At 42.7% G+C, this 27,776-nt stretch overlaps 1 protein-coding gene across 7 annotated transcripts; it reads left to right on the top strand.

The window, feature by feature from the left end:
* Nucleotides 1-120: 120 nt before the first annotated feature.
* On the top strand, nucleotides 121-27,490 carry LOC128444375 (coiled-coil domain-containing protein 136). 7 transcript variants are annotated; one of them, XM_053426841.1, is made up of 10 exons: nucleotides 121-309; nucleotides 1,383-1,530; nucleotides 10,129-10,489; nucleotides 14,748-14,822; nucleotides 15,455-15,757; nucleotides 17,781-17,898; nucleotides 18,704-18,980; nucleotides 20,291-20,422; nucleotides 22,093-22,205; nucleotides 25,058-27,490. In XM_053426841.1, the coding sequence occupies exons 2-10, from the start codon at nucleotides 1,483-1,485 to the stop codon at nucleotides 25,068-25,070; spliced, it is 1,440 nt and encodes a 479-aa protein (XP_053282816.1). In that variant the 5' UTR covers nucleotides 121-309; nucleotides 1,383-1,482; the 3' UTR covers nucleotides 25,071-27,490. The 7 variants fall into 7 exon arrangements, 6 of the variants coding, with proteins under 6 accessions (XP_053282816.1, XP_053282820.1, XP_053282818.1 ...); XM_053426843.1 differs by having other exon boundaries at nucleotides 132-309; nucleotides 10,172-10,489; XM_053426845.1 differs by lacking the exon at nucleotides 1,383-1,530 and having other exon boundaries at nucleotides 10,172-10,489.
* The last annotated feature ends 286 nt before the right edge of the window (nucleotides 27,491-27,776 follow it).

Here is a 27,776-nt window from a genome sequence, read left to right as displayed (position 1 = left end):
TCTGACTTCTGCTTTTCTTTTTTTAAACCATTTCCTCTTTTAGATGCTGGTAGGTTCCATATGAGAACATGCTTGACTAAGTTGTATGTGTCTCTTCATTTGTGTGTGTGTGTGTGTGTGTGTGTGTGTGTGTCTGCAAAGCACTTCCTGCTCTCTGACACTGCTGTGATAGGAATATCCTCCTGCACGGTTAAGCCTGGCACTCCTTTCCTCTCTCTTTGTTTTAGACCCACCTCACATTTCTGGCCTCTTGTGCACTTACACACAAAGTTGCCTGACTTGACAGCGGCTGGAGAGAGAAAGGAGGAGGTGAGGGACAGACCGAGTGAGAGAGATAAGGATATCAAGTGTGTGTATGTGTGTTGGTGTTTGTGTGTGTGTCTTTGTGAAGAGTGTGTGATAGCATAGGAGCCTCTGTTCGTTCGTAGTAAACAGAGAAAGAATGAGAGCTGGAGAGGCGAGGGGGAGGAAATGAACAATGAAGGGGAAATGATCAGTAATCTACGGCATTATCTGTCAGCCTCCACTGCAACACTGCCTGGTTCTCATTATAGGTGAAACTCTTTTGGCCTGAGGGCTGAGGCAGCATGTGCACAAGTGTGTTTGCTTGTGTGTGTGTGTGTGTATGTGTGTGTGTGTGTGTGTGTGTTTGTTTGTTTGCATGTTGAGGAAAGTTCAGATGAATCTTGCACACAGCAAATATTTGCAAATGTTTTTGATCCTGCCTGATCTTCTGAGCTTCTTTTGAAAATCGGTTTGTTGTTATATCTCGGTGCACTCACCATGATATGTTCACACGCTCCACTTTCAGAACTGCACAAGACAGCTGTGTAATAAAATGTCATATTTCCACACATGAGTCGTTTTTTGAAGACAACCTCAAACAGCCAAGGTCTGAATCTTATTATAAAAGAGTTTATATTATCTTTTTGGTTTAAAGTATTAATTCTCTATAGTATAAACACACATTGACTTTTTCAGGGAAGGGGGAGGGGGTGAGGAAGTTGAAAGGAGGACTTCGAAAATAGTAAACAGAGTCTCAGCCAAGCAGGGAGCAGGGGGAGATAGTGTGTGCGTGTGTGTTTGAGAGAGAGAGCGTGGTAGAGAGAGGTTGAAACAGAGCTCTCCGCCTGGAAAACAGCATCTCTCTCCCTCCACTCTGCTCCTCCCCTCTTCTTCCATCTCGGCATCTCTCTCCCACGCTCCGGAGCTCAGCCTTCAGCTCCCCGGACCCTCCCTAATAATTCTCCCAAGCTACGGCAGAACTGTGTGTGTGTGTCTGTGTGTGTGTTTGTGTGTGGGTGCACTAAAGTCATTGCACATGCACTGTGCTCAGCACTCTCTCTCTCCCTTCCTCTCTTCCTCTCTCGCTCTCCCTGCAGCTGAGGTGGGCGTGCAGAGCCTCTGACCCTCTCTCACGCGCCCACCCTCTTTCGCCGTCTCTCTCTCCCTCTCCTCAACGCAGCTACAAGGGGACCATGGATGGACTGCGTTTACCGCCACTCATCGAGGAGGCTGTGGACTCTACAGGTCTGTTCATGCTGGTGGTGTGTCAATGTGTGTGTATGTGTGTGTGTTGTATCTGCAATGCTGTGCACTAGGATGCTGCTATTTTTAGCCCTGCACTACACAGACGAGATACGATCAGCCCCAAAAGGTAGCAAAAGAGGGGATGTTTGTGTGCGATGAGGAAGAGGAGTGTTTCCTCCTAAGATGGGGGGATGAAGTGAGGAGCAGAGGGAGAGCTGGTCAGGTGGTGGGAGAGCATTGTGGAAGCTGTCTCATTTAGGAGCTGACAGACTGACTGGCTGCATGAGAGGATAAAAGCATCTGTGGACATTTGACGGGCGCTGCACGCTGCCAGGTAATGGATGTCTGGCAGCATGAGGAGATAATGTGCTCCAGACTATTGTTGTTTGTGTGGTGTGATATTCTGAGGCTCATTAGAGGATTGATGCAACGTGGAGCCGTGCAGCCTTCTGTGTTATTTCAGCTCAGCATTTGAATCTTTCATGCCCAGATTATTTTCAGCTCACAAGTGAGTTCTCTCTCACTTTGCATGATCGTGCTGAGCTGCAGTCAAGTCGAGATGGTAACTTCATACCACTGAACAGCACATCTGGCACGGCACATCTTCGTATTCTATGCCTCCTAAAGGGATCTGTGCTCAACTGTGTGCGAGTTCGGGAGAAGAATGTGTGGAATGTTTTGTTTTGAGTCTCGACGAGCTGAAGTGTGTGTTTTTTTTGTATGTTGTTTATGCAGACATGAGCAACTCAGTGTGGGACACTGGAGGAGGATGTTTATGGTGTGGAGCGGCTCTTAGTGAACCGCAGGTCAGCGGCCCTTTGACCAGCAGCCAGTACTTCCAAAATGTGGCTTCCTTTTCTGGTGTCGTACTGTCCTAAATATGAACTTTCAATGACTCATCGTTATCAGATTATTTCCTAAAGCCTTTACGCTCTGTACAATTAGCTCTGTAAACCACTTAACTCTAAGTGTTCACACAATCATTTTGTATTATGGCAAAGCCTGTGTTTTGACCTTAATAACAGGGATGCTGTTTCTCATGAGACTTTCTTCCTCTCCAACAAGCTCGTTCCTGTTATCTTTTACTCTGGGGACCTTTTTCCTTTCATCATAGCCTTAGGCGTTGCTTTTGAATCCAGAAATTTTGGCGATGGCTGACTTAATGTGGCACGAATCCTGACTGATTGACCGTAATAGGGAGAGACATACAGCAAATGAAAAGTGGAGCGAGTGACAGCGGGAATTTCATGCACTTGGGGGTATAAATGGATTAAAGTGCATTTATTCTATCCTGGCCGATGTCAGTTTTAGCCACACATCAGTCTGAGTTCTTGGAAAAAGGTGACTTTATTCTGAAGAGCAGGCTTTTATTTCCTGTGCTGCTGGGAATAGATTCCTCTTCCCCACACTTGAAACCACTTGTCTCATCTACCAACAGGGAATACAGATGCTCTCACACAAACACACACATCCACTGATCAATAAAACACCATCACAGGCCAATGTGACTGCTGCAGGTTGTATGCTTATCTGTCGGCCACCATATTGTTACTCTTACTAGCACGAGTCTCTCTCCATCCTTCACTCTCCTCCACCACTCTGTATCTCTTCCCCCTCTCTTAGTCGCAATCCTCTGCTCTCTCCAGCGCCCACACACCCTCCAACACACTCACACACACACACACACACACACATGTGCATAAACACTCACAAACCTTTGCACCTGGCAGCACCTCAGCCCACACAACGTTTCTCTCCATGTCCTCTCCTCCTTTCCTTCCACTCTCCAGCGTTGGGCCCTCACGCTGTGAAATCCACATCTGCACTCATACTCCCCACGGGGGCAACAACAGGATTTCTCTCTGCTCTCTGCAAAGTAATAAATAGCAAACCTGCTGCCTCAGACAGACGTTGGACATGTGGCAGCTGCAGAGAAACCTGAGAAAAACAACAGTGTGAGTTTCTCACATCCTGTCGCTTCACCCTCAGCCCTGAGGACCCCCACACCACCACCACCACCACCATCACCAACACCAAAAACACCACCAACACCACCAGACAATATCGTGCTTCATTTAAAAAAAAAAAAGGCTTTCAAATCACGCTGCAGGTCACTGAATGTACCACCTGTTCTATTTTTCTCCCTTTGTTGCATAATGGCAAAAAAAAAAAAAATCTTCCAGCTGAATAGAGAAGCTCATGTGGCTCCCTCCTGCAGCTTATTCTGTTTTCTCCCATTTCAGGGATATAAAGCTATAATTCAAGCGCCCTCTCCCTTCCGGAGTCTATATCTTTTGGGTAAGGCCGCTACGTGCATGGCGAGCGGCGTGATCCTCTCGTCCCTTCGTGATATAAGTGATGTGAAGCCTTTCGGGGAGATTGCTGTCAGGTCGGAGGCACTGATTTGTGATCAAACCGATTATAACCGGATCACCTGTTTTTAGACAGTTTGTTCATGGTCACTATTCATCAGCACATGCACAAATACACACACACACACACACACACACACCTATGCAAACATATTCCCTTAATCAGTTATCTACAACATGTACACACTGACACAACAGTTTTTCTGTATTCTCATCTAATGAGGCCAAATATAACATATTCTGTGATGTATTTCTATTCCGCTAACCTCCTTTCTCTTATTTCCCTTTGAAAGTGGAAACATGGATTTCCATTTAAATAACAGAGCAGCTCATTAAGTCAGCCCGAGTGCTGGGTGCATGTGGTTCCTGTTTCCTTTCTCCTCGTCTCCTGCAGCTTTTGTTCCTCACCTTCTCTGGAGTGTGCTGGGAGAGTATAGGCTACAGTTCAGGGAGACAAACTGACATTGACATCATGTGACCTCTGAGGTTCACTCATCTCGTCTGGTGCAGTTTGGAAGTGACTAAAATCTTATACGGGGGTGAGGTCACTGTGTGGGCTTTATCAAGCGGAGCCTGATAAGATTACATCTCTGTGGGGAAAAGCAGACATGGTTTCCATGGTAAGCAAAACTGTGGGAAAAACCACAGCTTTATTACCACGGTGACTTTCCATATGCTGAAGCCCTGGGTTGTTGGTGTGCAGAGGTCACCATGGAGATGAGCTGGTTTGTCTTCACCTGCCTCCTCTTAGTTTCATGAGGAAAGGGAGCAGCTCGAGCGGCCCTCGGGCCACATCAGAACTCCTTCTCCCTCCCTGCATCTCAGTTATTGTCTTCCCCTCCTTTCCTCTTTTGCTCTCTCTGGCTTTCTGTCTTTTTACGACCCCCTCCTCCTCTTCCTGCTCTGTAACATGTTAGAGAGGAAGTGTGCCATGTAGTGCAGGGAAAAGCTTCAACATCAGGGCTGGCTTCAAAGCTGGGGTGGGAGGGGGCGGTGTGCATTATGCATGGTCTCCCACACTGCCACAGAGATCCATGGCATATATATATTTATAAACAGTATGCAAGTGCATGCAGAACACATGGGGTTCAAACATTGATGACATATAGGCTTCCAAGTACACAATGTTTTCACATGCAATTTTTACAAGTCCACACAATTTATCCACACAAAAATGCTGCACACTCACACTCACGCTCTCTCTCTCTCTCCCACACACACACACACACACACACACACACACACACACACACACACACACACACACACACACACACACACCTGGGTTCATCATCACTTCTCTCACTTCCCTTGTGTTTAGTCATTTCTTATGTCATTGCAGTGGAAACAAACCCATGTCCTGATACATCACGAGCAGAGAGCACATACAGGGAGAGAAGGGACTATGTAGATATTGTCTCTGTAGTTTGTATCACACTTTGAAATCATTTGGCAGTTGATGAATGTTGAAATCAAGAGTTAATATGACTCATGTGACTCCTTATGCAAGTGTTTTTCAGTATGTCGCTGCCCTTGCTGCTCTGTAGTTTTTCGTTTTTTGCTGCACACCCTGCTGTGTTTCTCAAACTGCTGAATCACACTGATTGTTTCAGAAGAAGGATTTCCTGTGGTGCTGCAGGTTACAAAACAACTCTGTGTTCCACATCCATTTTCCATCCTCTCCCAGCATGCATCTGTTTGCTAAAACCGTCACTGTCGGCTCCTCAATTTTCGCAAAGTGCAATTTTCATTCCATTCCCCACACAATCCCTGAACCCTCAATCAGAAAAAAACATAGGGCTTGTGCTATCACATTAATGTTGTACACATAATCTCAGACAGTGTTTCTTCGATGCTGACAGAGAACCCTCCGCCGACTTGCCGTCTCTTTCCTACAGTGGCACACTATTTGCTCTGACATACTCAATGTGTTTCGCTGCAATGTGATTAAGAAGGAATGTGCTGTGGCCAGATAAAGCCGTCCTCTCCCCGGAGCTGTAACACGGCTCCTGAGATCACTCTCCTGCCCGTCCCTGCTCATGTATTCATGCAGCGGCCATGTCTAATGCAGTCCCAGCGTGACTGAACAACCAGCACTGTGCCAAGTATACAGCACAGTGATCACAGCTCTCATGGCAGACAACTCTTTTGCACTATGTGCACTGACATTCACGCACAAGGCTAGGTGATAGAGCGTCTTGAAGGATTTGGATGATCAACAAGCTGTCGGGAAAGGCAGAGTTATGGGAAGACTGGGAGAGGCTCAGTGAGGGGTTTGTGTAAAGGTGATTAACACTTCGCTTGAAGGGAGCATGCCCCTCTAATTTGTGTTTTAAAGTTTCGAATGGAAATGTATGTTTTGGATGTTGAGGAGAAATGAAGGAGGATGAAGGAATGTGGATAAGGATGAGTTAGATGGAGGTATAAAGGAAGGTGGATATAGAGATGAGTATAGAGATGAGGGAAGGGGGATGAAGGGATGATAATATAGGGATGAGGGACGGAAGATGAAGGGGTGAGGGAAGAAGTAGAAGGGATGAGGGAAGGAGGATGGAGGTATAAAGGAAGGTGGATATAGAGATGAGTATAGAGATGAGGGTAGAGGGATGAAGGGATGAAAATATAGGGATGAGGGAAGGAAGATGAAGGGGTGAGGGAAGAAGTAGAAGGGATGAGGGAAGGAGGATGAAGAGATGAGGGTAGGGAGGATGAAGGGATGAGGGAAACACGATGAAGGGATGAAGGTAGGGAGGATAAGGGGATGAGGGAAGGAGGATGAAGGAATGAGGGAAGGAGAAGGGAGGGAGGATGACGGGATGAGGGAAGGTGGATGAAGGTAGGGAGGATGAAGGGATGAGGGATGAGGGAAGGAGGATGATGGGATGAAGGAAGGGAGGATGACGGGATGAGGGAAGGAAGATGGCGGGATGAGGGAAGGAGGATGAAGGTAGGGAGGATGAAGGGATGAGGGAAGGAGGATGATGGGATGAAGGTAAGGAGAATGACGGGATGAGGGAAGGAGGATGGCGGGATGAGGGAAGGAGGATGAAGGTAGGGAGGATGACGGGATGAGAGAAGGAGGATGAAGGAATGAGGGAAGGAGGATGAAGGGATAAGGGAGGAGGGAAGTAGGATGATGGGATGAAGGTAGGGAGGATGATGGGATGAGGAAAGGAGGATGGCGGGATGAGGGAAGGAGAAAAGTAGGGATAGAGGGAGGGAGGATGAAGGGATGAGGGAAGGAGGATGAAGGGATGAAGGTAGGGAGGATGACGGGATGAAGGAAGGAGGATGCCAGGATGAAGGGAAGGAGGATGAAGGGATGAAGGGAAGGAGGATGAAGGGATGAGGGTAGGGAGGATGACGGGATGAGGGAAGGAGGTTGAAGGGATGAAGGTAGGGAGGATGACGGGATGAGGGAAGGAGGATGAAGGGATGAGGGTAGGGAGGATGACGGGATGAGGGAAGGAGGATGAAGGGATGAAGGTAAGGAGGATGAAGGGATGAGGCTGGAGGTTGAAGGCCGTAAAAGTGTATAAAAAACTGCACAGTACTGGTTCCTTTTCACTGTTACTTGAACAGTATACCAGTTTGCTCATGACCGGCTGTAGTTGGAGTCAGTCGGAGGACACTGTGGATACTGCATCTCCACACCCAGAGAATAAAATACAGCTCAAATCACTGGAGCCAAATCTTCCAGAGTTATTACACCCTGAACTCAACATCCCTACAGGATTTAGATGTGAGTGATATTCACTGGGACGTCTTTTGTCTCTTGATGGCCTTTAGCTGCCGCTGGCTATATATACAAGCAGCTCCTGCTCTCTCACTCTCTCACTCTCTCACTCTCACTCTCGCTGCCACACGGCCCCAGCTCCCTCTCTTTCTCTTTATGACTATCTCATTAGTCCGGCATCAAAGTTTAATGACAAAATAGCCCCGTGCTCATGAAAACCTCTTTGCGCGGCCCTCAGGGTCAGTGATGTTTAAATTAACAGGACTGAATAAGGGCACAGATCGCTGCTGTCATATTTAAATATGATGAAAATGTGCTTGGTTTGAATGGAAATGGTTACATGTATCGTGAGGGGAACAACAAGGCAGAGGAATAATTACCTCAAGAGATGGAGGCCTCCCCTGAGCTGAGATTACACTGGTGAGCATCACTCTTAATTAGGTAGATCTTTAGTTAACGCTCGGCTCTGTCCCCTGCTGCACCTTCTCTCCTCTCTGTTCCTTCCTTTCTCTCAGCAGACGCCACTCCCCTCTCTCATACTCACACTGCTCTCTGAATACAACCAGCGACTTTGGGAGGCTGCTCGAATAATGGATTTGTGAGGCCTCATATCATCCAGCCATCCATTATCTATACTGCTTATCCTCTTAAGGGTCACGGGGGTGCTGGAGCTAATCCCAGCTGACATTGGGCGAACGATGGGGGTACACACCGTGGACGGATCTTCAGGTCGCAGGCTCCACACAAGCCGGTTTCAGACATGAACTCAGGTCCGCAGAACTGGGTTGGACTGTCTCCGCTCGTTGCCTTCGATGATTGAGAAATGTAGCAGGAGATTCTTCGCTCAGACGCATTCAAAATGTATCAATTCCCCTTTGGAGATCATGTGACTTTGTTTACATCACATACCGGCATCGGTTCCTTCACCAAAAGCTCTCTTGACACCTTTCTCTGTGTTGTCTAAGTGTGTGGTGCAGCTTTTTCATCCTGAGATATTTGTATTCTTTTTGTCTGTTTCATCAATACGCCCACTGGCTTGTGGTGAAACCTGCAGAGGATCTGCTCTTTTCTCACATGGACATTATGCAGAGTTTTTACTAGGGGGCCAGCAGAAGAGAGTAGAGCGGCTCTTACTGGGACACGTTCTCACTTACAGCCCCTCTGGAGAATGACGGGAGATTATCTGTTCAACGCTTGTCCGAAAACAGCGATACAGAAACAAACCACCTAATTTTTAACCTTCAGCCTTACTCCAGGAGCACATGAAAACTCCATGCATAAAAGAACCAGGCTGAACATGGATTTCAATCACTTCCTGCAGCGACGCCACAGTGCTAAACACTGCACCACCGTGCCGCCCTGCTTCATATCAATTAAAGTTTAAGTTACTGAGAAATAAAAGATTAATGACAGCAGGCTAGTGTGTAATGAAACAGAGATTAACTGCATGAGAATGAAAATGCCTCACAACTCATGTTTTACATCTAAAAGAAAAAAAAAACACCCCCAGACTTTACACAACATTGCATCTCCATTTAGCTGTGGCCCTTTCCCGCCTCACAGCAAATCTCTTGGGACTAATGTGAAAAGACGTCGAAGGGGAATTTGCCGTCGTGTTGTTGCACTGTAAATGAGGCCTTCCCTTTGTGTTTTCTGACCTGCTCCGCATTCTGCCTTCGCAGCAGCTGTCGTAATGTCAAATCAAGTTTATTTGTTTGGCCCTACATCATTGCCTACACTGTCCCATTAAGCTTTACAGGCCCACATTAAAAACAACGGCTCCCAGTGCGGGCCAGGCAGGCTGTCAACAACAAGGCAGGAAAACCTCCACAAAACAGCAACAAAAACCTAAATCAACGTGATGTGACAGAGTGTAATATGAGGAAGACGAGTGTTTTGTCACATCTCTCTTACTATGAGTGGTAGCATGTGTTATTGTGGACTTCGAGGTGCATTGCTGAGCGGTGAGTCATAGTGATCGCTTCAGCATACTGGCCTACTCCCTCTCTCTCTGCATCGGGTAGGCTAACTCGCTCCACCTACTGGTTTAAACGTTTAAATCCTCAGTGCAGTTGTAGGGGTGTAAAACAAAGGGATGCATGTCTGAAGATTCAGAATCATCTCTCATGAACATGTATTTCATCGTCATCATTTCCTCTTGACATCTAAATTGTATATGACCCCTGACACGCTAGACAGTCTTCTGCATTATTATGATCTTTGCTTCCCAAAGTCACAGATGTTCTTGTTTTTTTTCTGACATAAACTAACTCTGATCTTGTGAAGGTGTTGTTATTCTACATGTTTAAATGATCATGTTATTATAGGGCACATGAGTTGAATAGAGGCAGGTGCAAAATGAACTCTTATCACAAGATGGTGCTGTTGATTCAAGAAAACAATCTATGCCGAGTTTGAGAATTTAGGTGATGACAAAGGAGTTTTTATCACTTGTAAATCTCCCCCTCTGTCTCCCTCTCTTCCCTATAGGACATCCCCTTTGCTAATCTACGCTGTGCCCTCTTTCCCTCAGATGACCCCTGCGATCTAAAAGCAGAGATCAACCCCACTATGGACAACGAGATAACAGCCAAGGAGAGAGGCGTCCTGGAGGAGAACAACGAGAAGGAGGAGATGGACCAGGAGAGGGACCGGGAGGAGGATGGGGAGGAGAAGAAGCAGAGGGATGAGGAGGAGGAGGGCGAGGACAAGGGCAGGGAGGAGCAGGAGCCGCTGACGGAGGAAGAGGAGCTGGAGGAGCTGAGGGCCCAAGTGCTGCAGCTGCTGCTGGAGCTGGATGACGCCAGGGAGACGTCCAACAAACACCAGGAGACCTTCAATGAGCTGCAAGGTCGGATACTGTCTATTTGTTCTATTATTAACAAACAGTTATCTGACCAATAAATCAATAATCAAGATCTAATCCAATGTATCATCCATCAACTTCATAACCCTGAACGTAAAACAAATGTTATGGTATATACAGGGACATTCTGCCATTTATTAACCTGGATATTATTCTCATCGTTTTTCTCAATGATTTTCGCAGCATCTCTGTCAAAAAGATTTTGGTGAGACTAACAACATTTAGGGGGTATGGACCTCATCAGCTACAGCTCTCTGCAAACACATCAGTCGAACAGAAATTATCTTAAATATTAGTTTTTAAAACATTTAAATGTATCCACATCAATAAATCCCGGGAGCTGTGGCCTAGAAAACCTTAATTTGCATCTGCAATCTGCTGTGCAGTTTGTCATCTTGTTTTTGCAGTTCAGAAGTGAGCAGACACCATCAACTTGTGAAAGAAACCAGTGAGGCAGCCGAGGAGTAAATACGCTGCACAGTGTGTCATTTTTACAAACTGTGGTAAAAGAGTAACACTCAATATTTAAATATGAGATAACTTTCATTTGACTTTTATTACAATTCCACCAAGGCTTGGACGTGCATGTGTTAGTGTGACACTGCTACTGTTTGCTACAATGATCCACACTATCTCTTTTTCCATGTGTCTGAAATTCTTTAATCCTCAACAATGTAGGGGCTGAGTGAAAATGTTCGAAATATGAGAGTTAAAACCAGATTTAGGAATATATCAATTTCTCTTAAAGGGATAGTTCACCCAAAAATGAAAGTTTACTCATTGTCTACTGTAGCAGTAACCAGGAGGAGGACAACATGAAAAACATGGTGTAAATTATGTTGTATCCAGTTGAATGTCTTGGCTAACGGACACTGGGATGGCACCACAGAGGCAGTATGGAGGCATTTTTTTCAGTGTTTGTATGTTTGAAAAAGTGGTTGCCATTTACTTCAATTGTATTGGATTTGGCTTGAACACTGTTTACCCCTGAAACTCTGAAATTCCACAATTTAATTGTGGACTCAAACACTTCACCCACCCGACCATCGGGATAGTGGTGAGAAGATAATGGGTGAAGATTTAAAAATGTGACTAACCATGATTTTGTGGTCCTTCTGCCAAATGGACTAGTCCCTCCCTATGAGTCAATGTAGGTTGTAAAATGTAAAGGTTATGGATTCCTGTTTGGGACATTTCAACATCTCAACCTTAACTATAAAGACTGTTCAGTAAAATGAATAACTCCATTTTTATGGATGATTATGATGAGGATGAGGATGATGAGGATGATGAGGATGATGATGATGATGATCTCAAAGTAAAAACATCACAGCAGCTCCATTTGCGGCATCGCATCAAATTACAATTGGTTATCAGTGTTTTTGGTGATTTTAATCTGCTGACTCTCATATGAAGTCTTATTATTTCCTAGCATTTTGTGAAATTTTAAATCGTATTAATTTGAGGCTTCTAACTAAGACCACTGGGGTTTCTTCCTCCCCCTGCATTGTATATGCTATTCCAAAAAGTTTTGGGGCATTTTTTTTAATTGAAATATCAAAAAAGATAACTAAATAGATATTTAAAAAAACTCAAAAAAGAGTCAAATATGTAACAATCCACTAAAACGTTTCCTAATCATCGCCCTGTTTGTTTACATTTTCATAATCCTATTCACACAGAAGAAAATCCTCTTTCTTTTCCACCTGAACAGATTAACTTTCCATCCCTGACGTCTCCTGTTCATCAGGAGCTGAACCTGATACAAGCGTAAATGTTTATATGCGGTTACTGACAGACTCTGTTCCTCATAGCTGCTAAATGGAGCATCACATCATACCTTAGAAATTATGAGCTGCATGTTCAGGGACACTGGTAGTGAGTAAGACCTTAGGTATTGGGCTGCAGTGAGCTCAGTGTGTGTGTATGTGTGTGTGTGTGTGTGTGTGTGTGTGTGTGTGTGTGTGTGTGTGTGTGTGTGTGTGTGTGTGTGTGTCCTACTAAAAGACATGAGCTCAGTTGTTTGTCAGGCAGCAGCGGAGACATTCCTCAGACAACTGCGGGCAAGCTGAGGGAAGCTTCCAGACCGGGTGTCCTAGACCACACTGAGAAATCCCTGTTGGTAAACTCCTGTGGGAACAGTCAGCTGCTCAGGGGTCTGGCAGCTGCTGGGGGGGAGGTGGAGCGTCAGAGGGGGCGGCGGGGGTCGACCATGGTAAAAGAATGACATAAGCTGAGGTGTAGGAAAAGATCAAGGATATCACTGCACTCCTCCTTTAACAATCATTGATAGACTGGACGCCATGAACCATCTGGTAACATTGGAAGATGAGGTCTAAGAGGAATACAGCAGTGACAATGTGGCCAAATGTGTGAGAAGTGGAAGTATGATGGTGGTGGTAAAAAGGGGCCCAGGCACGTTACAATGAACTTCGATAACTGTATTTTCAAACTACATTTCCCCTCTCTTCCCTCTGGATATCGAGTTATGCTGAGATTGTTGTTTTGGTTTTAGGTTTAGGAATTTTGCTCAATGTACTCACAGCGTTGAAATAACATTCAAAAGCCAGTCTCTGTAGACACAGTATCTCCTGTATTCTTGAAAAATGATTTGAATTGATTTGAATGTTATTTAGAAGGTTTTAAACTCAAGACTACAGGCTTCCCAGAGGCAGAGGGTTTACGACAGTTTATAGGGCCACATTGAAGAAGAATAACTTCCAGAATGTGGACGTAATTGAGAAGGAAGTCATGATGTTACAAAAATAAAGTTGTAATTTAATTTGAAAGATACCCATAATATTTTGAGAATCAAGTCATAATTAAATAAGGGAACAATCGGCTTTAAGAGGAAGAAAAAAGTTAGCAAATAACCAGCAAGGAGAACTCATGCTCACTGGAGATCCACTTCTTCTGGATCCAGAGTCTTGAAACAATCCCACTCTTTCTTTAGTGAAATTACAAAACGATTACAAATTAAATATTAGGCAGATGTAACCAATGATAACCTCACAGTCGACCATTACTAAACATTTCCTCCTCTACAAAAGAGTCTATGTGGTTCTGTCTTCCGATTCGACTCTTGCACAAGTCCTGATACATAAAAGGTGTTTTGTCATTTGTGTTTTGGATTTCTCTTTGTTCGCCCTTTTCATTTTTTTATTTCCTGTTTTGTTTTTTAGGTTCATTCCCTGTGTGTCTTTGTCAGTTTGTCGCTTAACGTTAACATTTCCTTTCAGTTTCAGCTTAGTTTTATTTATGTCTTTAACCTCTTGTGTTGTTTACCTGCCCCTGGACACTTTAAGCCTGTATTTGTTTTGTTCTCATTAAATTCACATTCACCAGCTTCTCTGCCTGCATTTAGGTCCTCTTCGCTAAACCCTGCAGTTATTCTCCATACAAAAGGACATGTAGCCTAAAATAATGACTTTTTTCTTGTCGCAATATTTTGACCTTATTAAATTTTGTACCTTTAAATAGCCCCAACTCATTTCCGTGTAGTGGTTTCTGCTGACATTGAGCCAACACGGACATGATGATGTTTAGAATACATGATGTTTTACTGTCTTCATTATCTCAGTTGAGTGTGTTGACTCACTGGTATTTGCTTACTAGAAACAAGCTAAGGCTGGTGGGAATTAGCAGGTACATAAAACAAGTGTTGGACTCATTAACATTTGACCTGATGATGGTACAAGGGGAAAAGTCAGGGGATCACCAACGTCAGAGGCCTTCATCCACTGGGTGTGATGCAAGCTCCTAGATATCATATAGCATGGAGTCATAACACAAAACGAGAGGTGAATAGAAATACTTAACGAAACAAATAAATTATAATAAATATGGAGGCTCAGGTGAAACCTTGAGTTCTTAACTATAGCTGTTTAAACCATCAATGAATCTGCCTGAACAATGATTTAATGAAAGTCAAAATTACCAACAACCCAAAAGCTAAAAATGGCAGACTTAATTTGCCCTGATGACTGTATAAAATACATTTTCTAATTAAACAGATTTTTTGAAATTAATATACTAACAGATCTTATACAAATGCTCACATCATGTTCAACAGACTCTCACAAAAAACTGCTTGTGTTGTTCAGTCATGCTTCAAGGTTGAACAGCTTATCAAGTTGTCATCTTTCTATTGGCCTGATGAACTGACATTTCCCTCTTATCTCTCTCCCCCAATGCCTCTCCTCTTCCTCATCCTCTATTCTTCCTCTCCTCTTCCCTCCTCCAGGTCTGTTGGAGGACGAGCGTCTGGCCAGTGCCCATCAGGCCGAAGCCTTCACTCGCCAGATCCAGAATCTACAGGGTAAGGTTTCTCTTCGCAATCAAGCTCTGTCTGAACCCAGACAGTAAACATAACTATTCCTCTTACTGTATCAGTGCTAGGGGAAGGAACCGCAGGGTAACTCACATACCCGATCCATGGTCTGTGATGACGATAAGCCATCAGTGATCATCAGCGATTCTGTGATAATTTAAATATTTCAAGACAATCATATATACGCCATCATTCCAATGTTAAATAACCATAAACAGGCAAACATTTTAACTATATACAGTATATAAACCAAATAAATTAAACATATCATGAGGATGAGGATTTATTGCTGTATTGATATTTCCCCCCACACCAAATCATAATGGAATCAGAAATCTAAATCAAATATTGCATATTACATGTGTCAAGTAGGTCAATAGTTAGTCTATGTCAAGACTTATATATATATTTTTTATAGTTTATGGCACTTATTATTGTTATTGTGAAAAGTAGAAAGGCGTTTTCTTTCCTCAAACTAATAATCGGAATCTGACCATAGAAACTAATTTGTTACCATCAGTTACATCAGCACCCCCCCCCCCCCCCCACACACACACATACTGATGCTGCATTCCCACCCACGCAACATTAAGAAAACCCACCATTCTCCTCCTCTACAGCCCAGTTGCGTTCAGTACAGGAGGAGATGGACAGCCTGGAGGAGGAGAAGGAGAGCGAGCTGGCCGAGGCCCAGGAGGAGCTGCGCGTGGCTCAGGAGGAGGTGATCCTCCTGCAACAGGCCGCAGAGGAGGCGGCGGGAGAGAGGGAGAACGACATTGCCTCTCTCCAGGAGGAGCTGTGTCGCCGGCGGGCTGAGCTTCAGCGCCTGAGTGAGGAGACGCTGGAGTACGAGCTGGAGATCACCACGCTGAGGGCCGAGATCAGCATGAAGAGTCAGCGCAGGGAGGCCGAGAGGAGAGAGGGTGAGGGATGAGGAGGATGGAGGGAGGAGATCCATGTATTAACAGAAGACAAAGACATGGATGGATGTGAAAGAAAACAGGCAGAGTGGAAGTGGTTTCAACAATATTTGACTTGCAGCACAACAGAGTTAAAATACGCTGAGTCTTTGCTTTACACCTCAGCCTCAAACCTTGTGTTAACAGCTACACAAGGACCTGGTGTCTGTGCATACACTATGGAATTTGTCCGGCTCACTACAAACAGGAACAGCCTATGATCAGTCTTTATAGCTGCAATTATGAAAACAAATCATGTCAGCATCCTGCAGCCAAGAGCATTAATCATTTTTAGGAGGTAATAAATGTTATAATTTATAAAGTGATTGCATGGGGAGTGGTGTGTGTGTTTGTGTGTGTGTTTGTGTGTGTGTGTGTGTGTGTGTGCGTGTGGACCATTTTGAGCATATACCTTATGGAATGGGGACATTTTGGCTGCCTGGTCCTAACTTTTTTCAAAGGGAGGTTTGAGGGTTAGAATTAGGTTAAGTTAAGGGTAAGGCATTTTATTTTGAAGGTTAGGGTAAGGGGCAAGGGAATGCATTATGGCAATGAGTGTGTGTTTTCCTGCTTATCTCGCCAACAGACGACCTCATGGTTTACGTTAGTGCAGAGACACAGTAAAGGGCCACTATTAAATTGTGCTTTGTGCCTGACACATACACACATTCTTCTCTGCTAATGTTGCAGCAAAACGTAAGTCACTCCTGGTTCCCCAGCACGTATCCCCCTACTCCTCTCTGCGTGTAAATCAGGAGAGATCAAAGCCACCTCCACCCTCAATTTTGATGCTCCAGGCACTAACAACACTCAGGATTCAAACCAGACACTGCACCACTGATACTAAGGACCAACAAAACCACCACTACTTAAAGTCTACTACATAAACAGCTGCTAATGTCGACTGTATAGTTATATATCCCATACTTTGATGGTTTTTCTAGATTGATAGATAGCAATTTGGCCACTCTAGTGCTAACATAGTGCAACACTACATGTTTATTTTCTGAATATTTTTTCACAGCAACAATGTTTTAATGGTTAAAACTTTTTGGGGGATATGATCTACCTATGACAAGACATTTGTATACATTCTTGTCGCAGACAGTTCCAGTGTAGGCTGGTGAGGTCAGGTTTGTGTGTCTCCCATTACAAAGCCAGTTACATTGTTAGAGAAGACCTAAAACAAATATTCAGCATTTCTTTTTTTTCTCAAAATTACTTGAAACAGCTGCCCACACTTGATTGGCAAATTCTGAAAGTCCTCTGTTTGTAGGGTAGGAATTTACCAATGTGTGTACTTGTATCTAAGGAGTGAGGATATTTTGGGAAAGTGGAGACATTTTGGCCAGTGCTCACATTTCAAAGGTCTGATTGAGGTTTAAGACTTGGTTTTAGGGGTTAGAGTTTGGTTAAGGTTAGGGTTAGGCATTTAGTTGTGATGGTTTGGGTTAGGATAAGGAGCTGGGTATGCAATATTCCAATGAGTTTCCAGGGACACGAATAACAGGGACATGATGTCAGTAGGGGGCGGGGCACACATCCAACACATGATGTCACCGCTGGGCTCTGCAGCGGAGCATCATCTAAGGGAGTGGAACGTCTCTGTTTATTTCATTAAATTGTAATAATCTGTAAATCATAGCTAAGATCAGCTTTAAGGGAACAGTCTTTGAACTAATCGTACCCTGTCAACAGATCTTGGTCAAGATTAGGAAATAGACCAACTGTGAATTATAACCTTTGTGCAGTTTTGTACAGATTAAACATGCAGATATAATAATAATAATAATATTTATGCTAAGATAACTGGCTGTGGCTTCTCATCTGACAGAAAGGGGTTGTTGAGTTTCTCCTCCAACTCTCCGCAAGAGAGTCGTTCTGTACCTGCTGCAGTGATTTGAAGACCTTGAGCAGTCAGATTAAAAGATGAGCTGTACTGAGTGACATCCTTTAAAAGTATATTCATCTCTGACCCTCCCCTCAGGTGACGTGGACCTGCTGAAGGAGGAGTGCCGAACGCTGAGGGAGGAGTGTCAGACCCTGAAGGAGGACAACAGACGTCTCAGTGAGAGGCTGCAGCTGCTGCAGAGACAGAGGACGTGGTGAGAGGCCAATGACCACTCATTCATTATTTGTGCTTACTGGATCAGTTTGAGGGGATTACCTCAGGACTAACACCAACTGTCACAGAAGTTCACCTCATGTCCTGGTTGATGGTTTGTTGTGTCATATGAGGAGTCAGACAGAAGTGCTGGCACCAATGGTTCATTAATAGAGCTCAGCTTTAATTACACGACTGTAAAGGTTTTATGTGACGCAGTGACAAAATCTGTCCTCAGACATTCACATACATTGATTTCCTGGAGGCTTTCTCTAACCTTAGCCGTAACCCTTATCCCAACCTTAACATAAACTTAATCTGTCCACATGTCCTCACCTAAAACTTTGTTTCATTTCCGTCATCAGGACAATGTTGTTGTCCCCGTAAGGAAGACAAGTCCCCATAATGTAGCTGTGTAAGCAGATGTAGGTCCCTATAACATGAGTAATACCTGAACCACACACACACACACACACACACACACACACACACACACACACACACACACACACACACACGTTTATGCTGGAACAAGTCCTAAATAGGTCGCAAAACTAGTACACACACACACCTGGGGAAACAATATCTGTCATGCTACCAAGCCTAATAAATATAGTTTCCACATTCTTTATCAGATTGTGTGTACACTGTATTGAAAGGTCGACATTCCTGATGTCATAATACAAAGAATACCCTCTTAGCTCTCTGATATTTTCTGACATAAAACAACATTGACCTTTGATTATCAACATCATGAAACTAAAACTTTATTGCATTGTTTTTACTTCTTTCCGTCCTCCTCACAGCTCCAGTGTCTACCTCTCACTGAAGGAGGAAGACGCAGGGGAGGACACAGAGGGGAAGGAGATGCAAACCGGCTCTGACGAGGTCATGACAGAGAGCTACATGACCATGGCGCAGTCTGGAAACTGTCGCCTGGTCGACGCCTCTATCCAGAAGAATATTTCATTTGATGGGAAGCCTGTGACACCGACCGGCTGGAACGGAGGCGTTGGGGAGATCTTCTCCCTGAGGGACCAGCTGAGACAGGCTGAGCAAAAGGCCTCACAGGTTCAGAAAGAGGTACGATGTCTGAGTGGCTTGCTTTGACAATTTAGTAAAACAACGTGGATTAAACATGAATACAAACTTTTTGGTTTCATGAACGATCCCATATTTACACTCTTTTAAGCACAAAGATATCTTAATGCAATTTTATATTTCCAGAGCAGGATGTTTACTGTCAGTCTGCCAATCAGAAGAGAGTTTCTGAGCCTCTGAGTTTCTCTTCTGATTGTTTTTTTGAATGACAGTCTGGTAAACAACAGGTAATGGACTGTATCCTAACAATGTAGCTTGGTAAAAGTAAGTGGCTGTCAATTGAAAAGTAAACAAATTAAGTACTACTAAAGAATACTGCTGACATTAACTCAATCAACTGTCCTATCAAACGATCCAAAGAGGAGTTATATAACATGGCTGATCAGACCATTTAGAAACAATAGGAAAATAAAACTTCATACAAAGAAACCACATTCCCCCCCATCCTGATGCAGCACCTGGTCTTGTCCATTTTACTGGGACTATGTATTCAAGCAGGCTCCTCCCTCCACCCCTCCTTTGGCAAAACCAGGAAGGAGAACTGATGCAGCAGGCAGGGTAACTCAAAGACAAAGGAAACTGAATTAATGCAACTAACAAGGTAAAAATAAGCTAAACTAAATGTGCGCACCTCATCCAGAAGACAATGTTCTTTCAAAACCTTAGCAATAAACAAGGTTTTAACCCAAAATAACTGATGTGGCTGCAAAGGAAATGAATAAACATGTGATCCTGATGTGAGAGTGTGTGAAACAATAAGCCTAAATGTAATCCATATTCATATCTGTTGAGACAAAGTGAATCACCATTTATTTCAATTATGTAGTTGTGGATGGTTTTGGTAGTTTCCACCTGGTTCTGGTGCAAACTCTGGATTATCTGGTGGTGTGTGACGGGGTGACCTTGAAGTGCTCTGGTTTAAAGCTGTAGTGAAGAGTTCAATATAACTCATACAAAAATGTAACCCAAGGATTATTAGAAGTAGAAAATATTGATAAGAGACCTTGGTAGAGACTGAATAAAAATATAGCAGATTCAAACACTCGGCGAAACCAAATCCTACAAGGTTGGATGGTGGGTCCAGGTGGGCCGTCCTGAGAGCAAAGCTGAGGGAGTTGACTGCTGTGACACATCACAAACTTCCAGAAGTCCTGACGGCTCATTCAAGGCACAGATTCTGAATATGGACTGTGTACATTTCTCTGTGGATTGAGTGCTCCCATATTTTCTCAGAATTAGACTTAATTTACAATCAGAAATACAGTGAATCTGACTTTCTGTGTTTCCTCCAGTGTGACGGTCTGAAGACGGAGCTCCAGGAGCTGCAGGTACTGTATGACAGCAGTCAGAGAGAGAGAGCGGAGCTGGAGGAGGAGCTGCAGCGCTGCAAGGCAGAGCTGGAGAAGCTGTCAGGGGGGGATCAGGTGAGGGGCACACACGATCTGGAGATTCCTAAGCATCTCTCAATACATTTATTATTGAAATTTAACTTCACTTCCTCAGATACTTCTAACCCACATTTCTTTCTGAGTAAAAAGTGTATTTTTTTACCCACCTTGTCAACTAACACATAAAACACCTCACATCACACCTACTGTTTCCCATGTGTGTGGAGCCCACTTTCTATGTGTGTCTCATGCTGTAGCAATGTTTGTTTTGATATGACCTGACTCTGCCTGTCAGCACATATCACTATTTACTGTGTGCCTTGGACAAGGGGAACTCTGTCCCCCCCTGTTTGTGTGTCCTAACCTCTCTGTGACGGCAATGCTTAAATACTGTTGTTGGACAAAAACACAACATCTGCAAAAAGGCATTCAGCAAAGACTGTTTTACCACTGAGGTCTACTAAGGCTTCAGATATTGTTCATCATAAGAAAAATATCAAAGGACCTTTTCATCTTTAGATGTTAAAATACCTTCAGACTGTTTTTTGATCATTTTAAATTAGCTGTCTGCATGAAAGTCGAAATTAGACTTGTCTGACACAGGTATTTCAAACAATTAACAGCATGCCCATTTTTACTTTTATTCACATTTTCACCTATTGCCTTTGTTTGAAAGCATGGATAGTTTTAAAAAGGACTTTGTTTTCAAGAGCTCATGGGAAATATCTGAAAATTAGGTGAACAACAACACAAGAAGTTAAAGTAACAAATTCACTGTAATTTTAATAAAGTTTATATTTGCTTTCTGTTTGTCGTCTGGGTCTAAGTTTCTGACCACACTCTTAATATAATGCAGTGCGACACCTCAATGCACCTCAATGTGAGGTAGCTGTATTTAACTGCAACCTCACAACAATTTAATATTCAGCAAGTAGATTTTTCTGCATTTCTTTTTTTTTTTTAAATTGCTCCTACGAGGGACAACTTGTAGTGGAAAGAATATGTAAAAATCTTGAAAAACAAAAAAAATTGAAATGCTCTTTTGGAAAACTGTCCGACATCATGCAAGGTGATGTACATGTGTGAATACTAATATGGTCCTTTTAACATAAGTAAAAAAAAAAAAAGAAAAAAACTCATGATTTCAAAAACCGTGTTTTGTCTACAACAGCCATGAGATGTCTCTGCGTTTTGTCAAACTGTCTACCTGTGCCTGTCTCTGACGCTGTCCTTGTTCTCTGAATGTCCATGACCTCTCAGTCTGTTTAATGGCAAATGTTGCGCCACATCAAAACTTTATTTAATTAACAATAAAATGAGAATAGAGAGACAAACATACCACCCTATCTGCTTTAGTCACAGCATTCATGCTTACGTGTCCTCATCCCCACAACATCACATTCAGCTAATAAATGTCACACAAGCCTGCTCACACATACACTGAGTTGGCGTGTATGTCACCACAAGGTTATGTAATCCTTGTTTTTAATAGAAAATGTGCATCGCTCCATCACTGCCCTTCGCCTTTATGTCGAAGCCATAGACCATGTCAGACCTTTGCTTTAGTGATTTTTGTAGTGGTGATCCTTCTGCGCTGCTGTCACGTCCTTTTTATCTGTGTTTATTATTTGGCTATTTCAGTCCATCCGTTCATCCATTCCCTTCATCTCCATGGCCCTTGTGTTTGTTTTTTATTCCCTCCTCAGACATTCATCCATCCGTCTGAGCACCCTGTTCTCTCCATCCCCTTCATAGGAATGATTGTAATAGTGGCTGTGGTCTGGTGCTGGTTGTCGGAGCTGGCGTCCCAGAGAGTAAGGTATGATAGGAGCTTATCTCTATCTGACATGTGATGCTACAAAAGGTTTTGACACAGATAAAGGATCAGTTCATGCAAATGACAAAATACATTTACATATTATGTGCTCTAGTTGTATTTAACAATGCAAATACAATTGTTTTCGTTGGATTTGCTCAGGTTTGAAAATTATGCCAACATCAATAAAATGACAGCCAATTCTAACATTATCTTTTCATTCATGTTTTAAGTGGAAATTGTCTATAAGGGAAGGAACAGAGTGGAGGAAGTAGTCAACATTACTTAAGTAAAACTATAAATAAATAGACAAAAGTACCACATTAACTTTTCTATGTTTTTACTCGAGTAAAAGAAGTAAGCATTCGTTTATGAATATACTTAAAAGTAAATTAAAAGTAAAAGTACTGGCAAGTCTATCCTATTCCCTAAACCAATTATCTACCACATCATTCTTCGGAATCCATTCTGGATGCTTCCTCACCATGTGATACTGCTGCAGGAGGCGGGGTCTAATGTAAGCTTCCTGCTCTGATTGGATCACTGTCCCTCTCTTAATTGATTAATAATGAAAATAAAAACACTATTTGAACATTATACACAATTCTTCTTAAAGAAACATGAAAAATGTAGTTCAGAACAGTAACTGAGTAACTGTATTTTGCTTTATCCCAATACTGCAATTCACAGCAAATGGTGCGTTGTTAAAAAGCCTCTGCTTTTATAAGGAGCTCCTTATGGTAAACACATTTGATTTTAAGTCAACGATGTTGGCAAGGACAGGGTGATATTGACAAGCACCAGGTTTGAATAGCGTCTCCTGTAGGAATAGAACGTGACTGTGACTGAAGCACGGATGTAACGGTTGATACTGTTTACATAACACCATCCTTTATTTCACCAGAGTGGATTCTGTGGATTAAACAGGACCAAGGTTTTGGAAAAAAATGTCTATGTTGAAAATTTTTAAACGCTGTGTGAGCCACAAATCAAAATTCCATTCATCACCATTGTATTGTGGTTGAGGTAAAAACAATTTCCAACCTGGGACAATAAAACCAAAACTGCCTGCATGGTTTTGTAGTAAGAGGTCAATTTTGTTATTTTGGTGAACTGACTCTTTAATATTAGTTATTTTGAGTTTTTGTTACTCAGGATTTATTTGGTTGTCATGGGAGGGTCAAAACTTGAAATCCCAAATACAGCTGAGGAAATCTCAGTGACGTAAGATACTGAAAGATGCTGATGTATTCAGGGGAAATGGACATGGGACATGGGTGGGCAGTTTGTCAAAAATATTTCTTGATTCTAACTGATTATGTGATTTACAGTAATATTTCAAGATGATGGAAATTGTGCAGAAATTGTGAGTTTCTTGCGAAGAGTTAAATGAGAAGACTGATACTGCTTTCATGTTTGTATTGGATAAAGCTGCAGCCTGGCAATGGTTAGCTTTGCAGAAAGGCAGCGAGGAAGCAGCCAGCTGTCTGAAATTCAAACACATACCTGCCAACTCCTGTGAAGCTTAGTAATTAATCTGTATTGAAACTTAAACTATATTTTGTGGTTGTATGGGAGTTGTAAGCTGTAACCACGACTGTGTAATGATGAACACCATGAAAGCTCCTCCAAAGTGAAGCTGAAGCTTTTCCTTTCACCACCTGGTGGCTGGATTCAGTTTAGGTCAATAATCATGCCTCCTCCATGGTAGTGGATGGGACAAGTGGCAAAATAAAAAGTCAAAGTACATGATGTAAGAAGATGGCTTTTTAGGTAGTTGTTAGGTTCTTCTTATAATTCGTTTATAACAATCTTTGTATATTTATTTATTTGATGCTATAAAAATAGGGTGAAACTAGGACTGTCACATGACTGTTGTTAATGTTGTACAATATATGGCGATAAATGATAATATTGTAATTTTTTAACTTTTTTGTGCCCCACAGTCTCGGCGTCCAGAGCTCAATGCGTTTATGTAGAAAGTCTGTTTCAGTCTCCCCCACAAGCAAAACACATTTAAGTTCAATCCAGTTGAATCAAGGCAAAAACAAACCCAACCAAAATAGTCCGCTCCGGGTTTAACCGCAGAGTTTCTCCAACCAACAACTCAGGAAAATAAACATAAAAAGAGATGCAATCCGTGTCAAAGTTAAAAACTATGTTTCTATATACAATATGTACAGAGAGCTCGCAGTGCGGTCGAGGATTACCTCAGTCAGTCAGTCAGTCGGGCATCAGCATCTCCCTTGAACCCTGCCAAGGCCGTGAGCTCCAGAGAAACTCCAGAGGCAGTCCACTAGATGATTTTCTCCTGAATTTGAATTTAGAGAAGAGGCATCTGCTCCTGAGCAGCGAGAACATGCAGACTTTACTACGCGCCTAAAAGAAACAATCTTCTCTGACTCTCCTCTCCGACCCCTACACCGGGACCTTGATATCACGACTCTATCCCCCTGATCCCTATTGTGCAGACTCTGGCTCAAAATACCCGAGATGACAGTCTTCGTATCTTGGATATTTTGGCTTCAGTTCTGGATAGTGGGAGGCAGTGGAAATGTGTCGTCCATCTTTATGCACAGTCCATCGCTGTAACCAGCTAGCATAACTGTTAGCCAAACATTAGACTTCCTAGAGTATTCATCAACAGCACAACCAAGGAGGTAGATGATGCATAGGGGGTATTTTCACATCTGGCCCGAGCTTCTTATTGAACATACAGACATGGGAGTGGTAACAATCTCTTCTCTGTAAGAAAGCTGTTCAACCTTTCCTTCAAAGGCTCAGTATACTTTATTAATCGCTGATGGATGGTCTCTATTGACTCTTAATGCTCTCCTTTTCCTGTCTTCCCTCAGGGGAGTGAGGTAGGTTGGAACTCCATTTTGACTATCACTGCAGCCGCGGCAGTGTTACTAATGATGACTAGCTTGTTGAGAGCTCTCGTCTGATGTTGACTGGACGGGCAACAACCACACAGGGACAGACGTCTGCTTCAGACCAGCCCTCCTCGTCCTCTCCTGCCATGTCTTATAGACCAGACTGGAATCCTCTAAGGCCTGATAGAGCACGCGATTTTGTAGTAGAACGTGTTTGAGAAATGTCATCAGTATTGAGACGGTACTACATGCACAGGCAGATGGAGAAAGATGCTCTCAGTCTCATTAAATTGATGTGGGATGAGAAGATCACTATGATGATGACCTGCAGAGAGCCCACATGGGACTGGTTTCATGCCACCTAATGTATGCCAGTATTCTTTCCTTTCTCGTGTCTGTGACTATCTTCTGTTTTCCTCATAATAATGTGATAAAAATGAAGGTTCTGATTTTGAATGTGCACCAAATGGTTTTCAATGTATTTAAGTTATTTATTTATTTGTTTGTTCGAATATTCTTCACAGCTGTCTCCGACGATAACGACGAACCTGGAGTCCAAACATTTAATACCCTGAAAACCCTGAAATGTCCACAGGCCTTAAATATAAACAGAAGGAGCCGTTTGCATTTTCTGTTAATGAGTTCATGACTAGATTAATAACTTATTATACAAATTTGAGGCAATAAATGTGCAATTCTACAAAAAATACATTGGAAATCACAAAATCTTCATGAATTAACCAATCTATCATATGTAATATCCTGTCACTGTATATTTTCCTCTTCCCAACATCAGTTCTGTCCATTGCATACACCAACAATATGCTATTACAGGTGTAGCTTACAAAGCACCTGCCAGTATGATTACATGTAGAAAGCTGATGCCCAACGGGTGGAGACAGCACATCCTCTTGGTGTTCCTCAGTTGTGCGCTTTGCTCCGAGCCCTATCTGTCCGCCTGCTACAGCTTTATCTTGTGTGACTCTGAAATCAGACAACTCCCACATCTCCCTTTAATTATCAGTTAACCAAGAGAGCAAAAGGTCAGTGGAGTGGTTCTGATTCATCCTTTCAAGCTCTTGGCTCACTTGGAATATCTGAACACTTAACTCCCACAGCTGCACTGTTACACTTAAAATGTAAATCTCGCTAGTTTTGTTCGGCACTTAGTAAATGTCTCTCCGCAACTTCTGGAGCAGCTTCTGAAATAATAAAGCTACGTTATGATGATGTCTTACATTTCAATACAATGTCGATTTTGACGTGGAGAAATTAAGCCTTGTATTCTCTCAAGCAGAGTTTGAACGACTTGGTTTTGTCGTTCAAGTGTGTCGACTTAAAGATTTATGGGTTTTGTTAAAAGTACAATGTGATAATGTTGACTGTCACCATTCCCCATTTCCTTGTTTTATGTGAAGAACTGCAGATTTGTTAAACACCAGTCGCCATATGGTCAAACGTAGAGATGCAGGTGAAGGGGCAACGCTCAGTTGTTTGTGACCCCAAATTTTTCAGAAAGATTTAAGTTGTCAAAGCATAAACTTACTAAATATATATGTGGAAGGACGCTGATTATTGTTTACATTTGTGAAACTTTTTTTGTGAATCTCTGTTGGAACTGAAAAAAAGCATGCTACGAAACATATAGAAGCACAATATACTGTGTGTGGGTTTATGCTGTTTATGTTACTTTGTGTTTCCTGTAAATAGACGTGACATATAGTACTATCGGAGAGATTTTTTCTTAAATCCATTTGTACTAGCTTTGTAGAAAGTGAATTCTATTTTGGGAGAGCATCGTATATTTGATAGCCAAATCATATAATGCTATTTAAAAGTTTATTTATGGTTCAGAGGGCCTACTAGCATTGCTAATCATTTTCAGTAGCTCTGAGTTCGAAGATGGCGTAGTCATTGCATGCATTTAGATTGCATTTGACTTGAGTTGCCAGAAAGAGACAATATTACTCCTGGTTTTATGTCCATTAAATTTCATAAATGAACTGAAACCATTCCTGAGATGTTTGTCATTAAACAGAAGCGTGATAAGCGATGCATTACCGATGATACTTCTGCATGTGAACATACACTAGGAAAACTGTTTGCGACTGGACTGCAAATGTTGTCTATTTAAAATGATAAATCCGCAATAGAAGTTAGATTCCCGTAGACTGCAATAGTACCTATGAATGTCGTTGGTTTCAGGACGTTATTTATCATTATTTCTGAGTTTATTTTAATGAATATTAGGATTATCATAGTTTCATAAGACTCTATGTCGCAAAGTGTTGCTCAGCTTGCTGCTTTACATATTGATAGCAGTGTTGTTTCTGATATATTTGTGGCTATTTTGTTACCTGGAGGTCTATTTTGTACTGTAAATGACTTGAGAAAATAAATATACTCATCCCACCTGATGTCTGAGAGCTTTCTTTTTCTGGGAGACGGCTTCACCAGCTCTCACAGGTCACATGGAGTCCCATTCATGAAATCAGCAGAAGTCAACCTGAGTGAGTGAGCGCCATCGCTCTGCTGGCATCACATTACACAGGGTTGTACTGGTATAAATAACCCTCCACTCCAGAGAAATGACATAAGCTACCAGACATGGATATTTTTTTTACAGATGTCAGGAATTGATGAGGCGTCTATACTACACTCATTACTTTGCTGCGATGACTCATGGTTTACCGAGTTC

This window comes from Pleuronectes platessa, chromosome 7 (assembly GCF_947347685.1).
Source record: "Pleuronectes platessa chromosome 7, fPlePla1.1, whole genome shotgun sequence".
NCBI lineage: Eukaryota > Metazoa > Chordata > Actinopteri > Pleuronectiformes > Pleuronectidae > Pleuronectes > Pleuronectes platessa.
This window is presented reverse-complemented; position numbering and strand designations above follow the sequence as displayed.